Raw genomic sequence first — 10,950 nt, forward strand, 5'->3', positions numbered from 1 at the left:
ATCCCACCTAGAAATTCGATATGTCGTCCAAGGGAATGTAGTTAGGCCTACAGTAACATCAAAGACAGGATTTCATATGCTTTTATATCAAAAGTCATTGTAACAGGAAGATGCTGCTGATAACGGTTAAATATTAGCGATGCGTGTCTCTGCTATCCCATGTTATTGCTTTGACCAAAATCATCTGCTAAGAACTATAAACTGTAAACCATCAACATACACCCGGGCCGGGTGTAAACAGCCACTTAGGCTAAAGCCTAAAAATAGCATGTCACGTGGGGTCACGTGCATGGTTAAAACTTTATCTCAGTGAGTGTAAACTGCCGCTGATACTCTACTCTTTGATGACCAAAAGTGAAACTTAAAATTTTACCCTCTCCTGATAAAAACAAAAAAACAAAACGAAATGATATGCACTGTATCTGCAAGAATAAACTTGCAATGCTGTAATATGTCTGCTGTGAGCAGTAAAGCAAGGCAAAATAAAAAGCAAGAAAAAAATCATTTTTGGCAAAACTAGGGCCCTGAAATGCAAATGCTTTTGGCTCTAGAATAATAAACAAAAGAAAACCAAATGCTTCAGACATTTGCACAAATAGGTTTTATCTGCAGATATTTTTATCTGCTCTCTAGTGTGTCTATATATAAACAAATATTGTGCTATTTTAATATGACACCTTCATGACACCTTAGTTTGTTACAGCCTTGGTTGGAGCGAGAGAAAAGAAGTGAGTTTTGATGGTGATGTTGTGAATGTGACGTGTGGTTTGTTTGACTGGAACACCAGCAGTTTGGTCTTAGAGAGGTTTAGTTGGGGGTTGTTTTCCTTCATCCAGCATACATGTCAGAGATAAGCCAAGATCTGCGCCGAGATCATTATCTCTTCATGAGTGATTCATTCTCATTTTCATGAATTGTGACTGTACATGCTTGTGAGACTATAAACACCACCTCCACTGTCAAGATGGCACAAAAAACAATAATTACAAGGTCTACATCACAATGGAACAGCATCAAATGGTTACATTTATGTTTTAATTGCACACTGTCCCTTACAAATAAAATTGAAATCGAAATTGAAAAACAGCCACATGACAAAATGACGATCAAGTTCAAGGCCATGATTTACAATGTTTTTAAAACACTTATTCAACAAGTCAAAGTGAAACAGAAACACCTGTATTCGCCTGTTTTGGTGCAAATGTCTCAAATGTTATCATATGCATTGATAGATTATCATGTGCTGAATTGATAGATTAAATGTAAATCACGTTTATAGGCCAAGTATACTTGTGCATACAAGGAATTTGGTGTCTGCATTTATCCCATCCATGAATTAGTGAGACACACAGTGAACACACAGTGAGGTGAAGCACAGACTAACCCAGAGCAGTGAGCTACAGTGGCACTCAGGGAGCAGTGAGGGGGTTAGGTGCTTTGCTCAAAGGCACTTCAGCCATGGATATGGGCATGGGAGAGCAGTGCTCAAACACTCCCCACACCCACATTTCTCCTGTTGGTCGGGGATCAAACTGGCAACCCTTCAGTTCCAAGCCCAAAGCCCTAACCAGTAGGCCACGGATGCCCGAACTGCACAACTATGTTGTGTACATTTGTTCCTGTCTCCAGCACAAACAATACTTATCATGTTGATTCACTAATTCTGTTGTCCTTGGTTCCAGTCTCATATCAATCCATCTTGTGACTCAAACTCACTCTGCAGTTGATCTCCACTGGCGGTGACACACTTACATACCCGCCATGCTTTGTGGTATATTTTGGTGCAATCATCCAATAGAGCATAACTCTGTCTGTAGGTAATAAAGTTATGTGTTACACCCAAACACAATTGTATGTTTGTTGTCTGATGTAGTTATCTAGGTTTTCACTTTGGTCAAGTATAGCTCTGCATGTAGGTATTAGAGTTAGTGAAGATTGTGTCATGATTTCTAGTGGAGATAGGAGTATTATATTTTCTTTTTTCTTCTCTATATGCTTTATGTATTTCATGAAAAAAGGGATTTTCATGTTATCATATATTATCTTATTATACAGGAATGTGGAGATGTGGAGTGAAATGACATGACATGACATGAAAGGACATGGTTTAAAAGAAATCAGCCTGCATCCCTTTGTAAGTTTATCAACACACATGTCCACATGAGCAAACAGAAAGAGTCAGACGCATGCGCACATGCACATACAGTACAGTATACTTTTCAAAAGACTGAGGTCAGACAAACGTCTCTGCTGCTACAAGACCAGAACAGAGAGACTGAGGAGGAGCTTCTATCCTCAAGCAATCCATATCCTGAACACACAAAAGACTATATTAACTTTTTTATTTTTTACACACTTGCACATGGACTGTACACACACTACACTTTTTATTCTCTCTTGCTATTTATTAAAATATTTCTTGACCTTTCTTTCTTCACACTTGCACAGAAAAAGCTGAACACCAAATGAAATTTCACTACATGCTTTAGGTTAGTATTGCAATGTATGTGACACACTAAACCTCCTTGTATCCTTGAATTCTTGTATTTTTCCAACAACGATTAGTCTCTTCCTCCTCAACACAAATGGGCAAACAGAAAGAGTCAGACGCATGCGCACATGCACAACTAGGTATTTTTCCAACAACGACTAGTCTCCTCCTCCTCTCTCAACCATCCCTCCCATTTCCTCTCTGCCTGCCTCTCCCATGATGAGTAATGTTTACAAATCTCTGGGCACGTGCGTTTCTGTGGGTATAAAAGGATAAAGAGGGGGAGTTCATTCAAACAGAAACATCTCAACGGACACGGAGTCTTTTTGTTTGATTAGATCTCAGGCGACTACAAATATTTCATAGTATTTAATGAAGAAGAGAACATGACCAACAACGTAAATGGTAAGAATTTGTGTTTCTAATTTGCTAAACTTGTTTCTTTCAATTCAACTGACAATTCTAAAGCTACTGGAGCAGTAATGGAGGCCATAGTTTGGAAAAGCACCAACCTAACTCTCTGCAGATACAGACGCAGATACTTACTGTGGATCTAACCTTGTGCATGAGGGCTATAAAAAGCAGGGTTATACTACATCTAGACTGTTGACAGCCCACAGTTGCACAGCATGGCTCTGTTGAGGCAGTAACTGTAGTATCATGGAAGCTTCCTCTGACCCAAGGCCAGTAACCATTGCCAGATTGTGAAAGGGAAGTTGAAATGGTAGTCATCAGGTGCGGCAGCTTAATAGTGACTGGATATTCCCCCTAAAATGACTAATGCAATAAGCCATGCATGAAGACACACTCTCTTGTTCAGCCTCTTTTGTAACCAAGTGCAGTTTAATTCAATCTTGATCTCATTTTTTTTTTTTTTTTGGGGGCATAGTAAAGAAATCAGAGTTCTTAAAGGTCACATGATCACCTTACATGATTGCATATAACATATTTAGCCATTGTGATTGGAAGCTTGATAGCGACAACAGAAGAGTGTTTGAGATAGGGAGCAAACAACAGGGAACTGTTTAGACAACACAGGCTCCTCTCACCACAGAGCTAGAGCAGAATAGTATCAAAGGAAAAATGATCTCCAGTTCCTACACAGCAAAAGGTTAAGATAAGGTCAGGGCACACCTGATGACATTACATACAATTCAAACTAAACCATTTAGTTGGTTAGTAGGACTTTACCTCTTTTTGTTGCCAACATACTGTTGTTTGATTTGGCTCTCAGTGGTAAGAGAGCTTTGGGCATTGTCATATCTCATTTCTGTTCTTTTATTATTTAATTTTTCTCAATGACCAGAAAGGACCAAGGACCCCCATGTCTGTGGACTCACCTGCCTGGGTCCTCTGACCTTCCACCCTGGGGCCGTGGGTAAGAAGATCACCCTCAGCCATGGCAACTGCAGGGCCTCGAGAGACTTGGAGACCTTCAGGGACGGCCTGGTGTTCAGCAGTCGCCCAGTGAAGCCCAGGGAGAAGGTCCAGTTCCGGGTGGAGCGCAGTCTTCTAGCCTGGGAGGGCGGTGTGCGGGTCGGCTTCACCAACGTATGCCCGACCACCGCCGGACCACTTCCTCCGCTGGCCTGTCCCGACCTCACAGACAAGCCCGGGTACTGGGCTTTGCCAGTGCCACAACGGGACTGCCCACCTGGTACCATGGTCTCCTTCTGGATGGATTCAACTGGACTGTTGTGTTACAAGACACCCGCTGAAACTTTCTGTAATCAGACTGATTTGGACCTCTCTCGGCCTCTCTGGGCTATTATTGATGTCTACGGCCAGTCAACTACGGTGCTTTTACTCGGTGAGTTGATGAACATGTATATTGATGCCATTTCTTCCTTATAGACCCACTAAAAGCAGTGAGTCTTATTGTTATTGAACTGGACTTGGTCTGATTATCGTGGTTTTGTCTCTATTGTCCAGGTTCTGTACGAAGGTTGAATCGATTTATTAAGACATCCTCCTGCCCTATTCCTCGTAGCACATTTGAATGTGGCTATGAAGATACTCCACCTGAATTAAAGAAAAGGAAAGCCATCGCTGAAAGGAAGCTGAAACAGCATCAAGAAGATCAAAGTTACAATAACAACTCTCAGAGAACAGGTTGGTATCAAATCATTCAGCAGAAAGACCCTCTGAGATCATGTAGGCATAATGAAAAGAGGCATGAACTTTTTTTTATTTTTACAGTCGTGAGCCATGAGTCAGGCAGTGGTCTAACGCTGCTCTTCTGTCACGCAGGGTGCAGCAAGCAGGACTTGTGTGCGGTGTGTCTGGACCGCGGAAGCTCGTCTGGCCCCAGTGTGGACATCGCTGCCTGTGCCTCCCCTGTGCTAACAGGGTGTTTGAGGAATTCGCACGTGTCCACTGTGTCGGCAGATTATCTAGAATTGTCCAAGAGCTGGATGTGGAGCTGCCGCGGGTACACATAGACCCATAAGGACATTGACTGGTTTCAGTCCAGGCACATTTGGAAGATGCTACGTACACTCTACCTCAAGCAGTAATATGTTATTGCACTCTGAACATTTTGTACAGTATACTTTCATAATTATTCTATTCAGGCAGACTTTCCAGTGTTGATCAATGTGAATTTTAGCCTGGGTTTACACCATAATGTTTTTTATTTCGTATAAACATTTAAATCGGCACTTGTACATATTTATGAATATTTCTGTGAAATCAGGATATCAGGAACACTAGGATGATATGTCCAATAGTTGATCAAAAGTTGATCAAGGTAACTTGAATGAAGTTTTAGTAACAATTGCAGAATAAAATGTTGATCGGTCTAATCTGTGAACTGTTTACACGATAAAGTATTGTATTTTATGTAAATATTTCATTTGGTATTTGTATATTTGTATATATGTATGTTATTTATAAATTACGACTTGACTTGTAACATGTGGTTATGATTGTTCATTGGTAAGGGGCGGGGTGACATTACAGAAAGTCTCAGTTTCAGGTAGTGGTGGCACCAAAAGGCACAAACACGTCCAAAACACCAACAGGTCCAGATTAACAATTATTACCGTCAGAGTTGCATACCGAGTACCCTGGCAGTGGTTATGCTTTTGGAGATATTCTGCCACCTACTGATAATATGAAAACGTTCCTGACATAGGTACTGACCAAAACATTCCTAGATAGGATCTATTTTAGAGCTGAAATTAAGATGCGGTGATACGTAGGTACGGAAGACAAAGTCATTTCGAAAAATAAAAAACAGACATCACAGAGATAGGTCAAATGTGAATCTATGGTACTGTATCTAACGCACCCACATCGAGGTGTTTCTAGGCAGCACAGCAATGTCTGTCTTTGCCGTATTCATTTACCCCCCTCTAGTGGTTACTTTTGCTATTGCATTTTTGCCAACCATTTACATACACAAACAGCTATGTAATCCACAATAGGACAAGGAAAAAACGCATAATAGCATAATAGCCCTTTAAAATGTGGATATGCAATTATATAAAAACACAGCTGAACTGCAAAATAATTCTTTACCATTTAGTTTGCTCACATTATCTCTGTCACATAGGGTTGTGGCGTGACTTTCAAATTATTTGTGGGATGTTTAAAGGAGATTTAGATTATACAATGTCAAAATGAAACATAACATATTTCCAGCAGATATAGCACATGTGCCAGTTGATTTCCCAGAACCATCTTTGCCACTGCAGTAAGATCTGCTCAGTCATTTATTGACAAGCACCTTAATCAATTTTTATTTAATAAAGATGAAATAACTTGCTTTGCCTAACTTACCTTTTTAGTTTTTAAAAATCTCACTTCATAGAATTAGAATTTTGCTTTTACTTTTATAGTTTTATTTTTGTACTAAAATAACTTCAGCACATCATCCTATACTCCCTGTATCAGATAACCTTATAAGAAGGACAGGTGCTTTGCAAACCCCACCTCATGTAAGGGATCTGTGTGTACAGAAGACTTGTTAGTGATTCAAAAGGGTTTTAAGTGATAAACACAGCCAGCTGACCCAGTCTGCTCTGCCATCCCGCACACAACAACATCCCATTCTCTCTTTCACACTTAAATAGGCCAACCAATGAGCAGTGTTGGGAAGGATCCTTTTTAAAGCATATTCCGTTACAGAATACGGAATACATGCACAAAATTGTAATTTGTAACGTATTCCATTGCATTACTCAATCTGAGTAATGTATCCTGAATACTTGGATTACTTCCACATTGAATTGCATTTTATATGTGTAGGAATGCGGCCATCAAATCCTACTTACTAAACATGCCTGGTGTGTTCTTCTGTTCCAAATGGCTGAATGTGTCCACATAGGAGAATGTAAAGTCAACTAAGCTACCTGATACAACTATAGCAAGGTGACTAGCACTAGCAAAATAGCAAGGGGACTGGTAAAACTACAGCAGGCAACTACCCTAGGCTAATTAAAAAAAAAACGTTAAGATGCAGGTTGGAGCAGTGGCGTAGCCAGAAATTAGAAAAGGTGTGCCTGTGAGATTTTAGGTGGCATCAACACAGTAAAAGTGAGGGGCGCATATGACAGGTGGGATACAAATGACCAGGAAATGTAAACACTACACTGTATAGCCTATCAGTGCTCTCAAAATTAACGTGATCACGTTATGACAATCAAAAGGGCCATGGGGAGTGACAGTGAGGGCCTGTGATTGCACCGTCCAGGCTGCTAGAGGGCTCAGCCAAGAACACAAACAGCGAAATCCTTTTAAAGGTCACCGATTCTCCCGATTACCACTCTGCTACTGTTCTGTTACTGGTCTGTTTCTGAATAATCAGCAACTAGAATGGAACATGGAGAATACGGACTGACAAGAAGAATGCCCTACTGTATCTGGTTGACATCGTTGATCCATCCTGAGGGCAACAGTTTTTCTAAAAAAGAAACCATAGGCCTACTTAAAACATAACCTATGCGGCGGAAGTAATAAATCTTATCTTATCACTGGCTTATGGGAAGTAAATATTTACAGGTCATGCCACTGGCAAGAGCTTTCTCGGAAGTCTTGTGGTCATCAAAATGTTAATAATGCAATGGGTATGCTATGATATCGACAATTTATACAACAGATCTAGACCATTTATTAATTTCTGATTGGACATGAGCTATTCAATGAGGCACTCAAGAGTTTTTGCTAGTTATCACTCCACATATTGCATTGAATTATCTTTGGAGCAACACACCCAAAAGAAAGATGAAAAAGGATGAAAAAAAAAATGTCTGTCTGCATTTTGTGGTTAGATCCTACTTACAGTATTTTCAATGCAATCAGGATCAAATGTTAACGTGAAGATTTAGTGCTTGCCCAGATTCAGTCACATCACTGAAAAAGCCTTTACTGTGTAATACTCATATTCAGTTTCATGTCCAGATTTGGGAACAGACTCATACTGTCCATGTGTGGCTGCTCAGATGACAGAGTGAGCCACCCAGCACCATTTAAACTGCAGTCCATCTCGTGACTCAAACCAGCTCTGTAGTTGATCTCCACAGGTGATGTGATGGTTACATAGCCCCCATGCTTTGTAGCGTTTCACTAAGTCTGGTGCTATCATCCAATAGAGCATAGCTCTGTCTATAGGTAATTCATTGTCTTAGACTCAACCACATATATCCATTGCCTGTCACATTAGTTTAAATGTCTAAGTTTGTAGGAGTGTTTTGTGATCTGAGTTGCAATCTCACAAAGTAGTTGCAATGAGTTGCAATATAGTTCATGTGCAGTTGAAAATCACACAGCATTGCTATGTTAAAGCACCAGCCCTATGCAAGGAATGTGTAAGAATGTGACAGGGAAGTAGAAATCATTTGCACATTTTTATTTGTTTTAGAGCAAGCTAGATTTAAGCAGTTATATGACTAAAGTCATGCTACAGAAGCATAGCTGAAGATGTACTGTCATGAAATGTACGCAGCATCTGCTTGTTTATTGGGATAAGTGTTGCTTTTTCCAGGCTATGTTTTCGATGGTAACGCAATTTTAGTCAACTGTGTATAACTGTTTTGTCGTTGACTGACACCACAGTTGCTCATAATCTGTCCGTGCTTTGGAACACTGTCATTTAGGGGGAGCATAGTGGACACTCCATAATGGCTCCCTTTTCCAATGGAAGGGCTAAATGGCTCATTATAATACTCATAATGATCATTCATGACTCATTTATAAAGTACACCTTATACACCATGCAGAGGATATACACTTCTGTTTCATGATTATGCATGGCAAATCATGGCATTTGAGCAATTATACAACATGCAATAAATTTATATGATCAATTGAGTAGATGAGCAGAGGTCAAGTGTCTTTCTGTAATGTAATGCGATGGAACCGTTTGTTTTATTGTAATGAATGTAGTTGTGAATCTTGATATACAGAATGTATAGATGATTAATTGTTGAACTGTCCAATGGTTTAGGGAGTTAAATTCTCTGGTGGGAATATAGCTGAGGTAGAATGGTCTGTTAATATGTACCCGAGCTTGATTGACAGCTCTTGCAGCAGGGACTGTGGTGGTTTCCGGGAATACACGTGGTAAGCCAACAGAAGATGTCCTGCGTAGAGCCGCTCACTATGCAGGGTGAAGTACGACCTGATGGCACAAAAAACAACTAGATGTACCGCAGAGCGGTACAAAATATGACCGCCGCCCAGTCCAGCACATTTTTTCCACAAAAAGAAATCACGCTGAAAGGCCTATATGATTCTAACTGTCTCACTAAATTGCATTATCCACACTCAATTCTCACTGGTATCTGCTAGACAACAAGTACCAAAACATGATTAGTTCATAGATTTCACATGTAAAATTCTTTTTATACCACCCCACCTCCATCTTGCCTGTTCATAATTCTGAGAATTTTTTGATTGTTTGTGTTATGTTTATGTTATGTGTGTGTGTGTGTGTGTGTGTGTGTGTGTGTGTGTGTGTGTGTGCATGTGCTTGTGTTGTGTGCCAGCATATGTGCCTGTGCATGCAAGCCGCATATGTCTACTGTGTGAGTATGTGTCATAATTATGATTACTTTGAATGTATGTGTGTGTGTGTGTATCTGTTTGTGCACATGTGTGCAATGAAATGGCTAACATGACCCTGAGGCAAACATACAGAAAAAATGGTCATCCTAGGGCCCTACAGTTCTCAAGATATTCACAGAGAACTGTGTCTGCCCCACCCTCCTTTCGGGGTCCAGTCCAGCTGGGGGCTGCAGATCAAAACGAAAAATGACGGTTCCATGCTATCCATGTGGGGTACATGCCCACCAAGTTTTGTGTACCCCGGTCTTTCAGTGTCGGGAATCCTTGTTGGTGTCCGTCATTAAATGTACACATAAATTATTTTATTGTAAGGCCCCTATGAACGAAAGTACACAAACTTGGCATGCATTCGGAGGGTGTCATAATGATCCTACACTTTTAATTTCGTGCAGTTTTGACCTTGTCAGCCTGAGATATTGTGATGAAAACACCAAATTTTTGCTTTTTATTTTTAACTAGGTGGCGCTATACATGAAATAAGTGGTAATGGGATGGGTTGACATGCCCCTTAAGACCAACATACAAAAAAAGGTGGACCTCCTAGGCCCCACGGTTCTAGATATTCACAGAAAACTGTCTCCGGCCACCTACAGGCCAGTTGGTGTATAGTAACATAAATGAATTTATTGTGTGTCCCCATGAACGGAATTCCACAAAACTTGGCGTGCATACAGAGGGTGTCATAATGATCCTACACTTCCAACTTCGTGCAGTTTTGACTATGTTAGGTCACAGATACCTTCAATTACAACACCTCATTTTACTTTTTGTGTTTAACTAGGTGGCGCTATACATGAAATGAGTGGTTATGGAATGGGTTGACATGGCCCCTTGAGATCAACATACAAAAAAAGGTCCTCCTAAACCCTACGGTTTTCGAGATATTCACAGAAAACTGTGTCAGGCTCCCTACCCTCCTTCGGGGTCCAGTCCAGGGGGGCTACAGATCAAAACTAAAAAACGATGGTTCCATGCTATCCATGTGGGGTTACATGCCCACCTCGTTTCGTGTACCCGGTCTGTCAGTGTCCCGGGAATCATTGACGGAAATTTGGACATGCGAAAAAAAAAAAAAAAAAAATAAAAAAAAAAAAACTGACTAAACCTATATGACCGCGGCGCCTTGGGTCATAATAATTACAAGATTTACATCCCAATGGACCAGCATAAAAAACAGCCACATGAAAAATGACGATCAAGTTCAAGGCCATGATTTACAATGTTTTTAAAACACTTATTCAACAACAAGTCAAAGTGAAACAGAAACACCTGTATTCACCTGTTTTGGTGCAAATGTCTCAAATGTTATCATTTTCATTGATAGATTATCATGTGCTGCATTGATAGATTAAATATAAATCAGGTTTATAGGCCAAGTATACTTATGTACA

General features: G+C 40.3%; 1 protein-coding gene across 1 annotated transcript; it reads left to right on the plus strand.

Annotated features, from left to right (window-relative positions):
- Positions 1 to 2,807: 2,807 nt before the first annotated feature.
- On the plus strand, positions 2,808 to 4,932 carry LOC125305707 (E3 ubiquitin-protein ligase NEURL3-like). Its single transcript, XM_048260619.1, has 4 exons — positions 2,808 to 2,896; positions 3,798 to 4,301; positions 4,424 to 4,603; positions 4,742 to 4,932. The coding sequence occupies exons 1-4, from the start codon at positions 2,878 to 2,880 to the stop codon at positions 4,930 to 4,932; spliced, it is 894 nt and encodes a 297-aa protein (XP_048116576.1). The 5' UTR covers positions 2,808 to 2,877.
- Positions 4,933 to 10,950: the final 6,018 nt, after the last annotated feature.

The sequence above is a fragment of the Alosa alosa genome, chromosome 13 (genome assembly GCF_017589495.1).
Source record: "Alosa alosa isolate M-15738 ecotype Scorff River chromosome 13, AALO_Geno_1.1, whole genome shotgun sequence".
Classification (NCBI taxonomy): Eukaryota; Metazoa; Chordata; class Actinopteri; order Clupeiformes; family Clupeidae; genus Alosa; species Alosa alosa.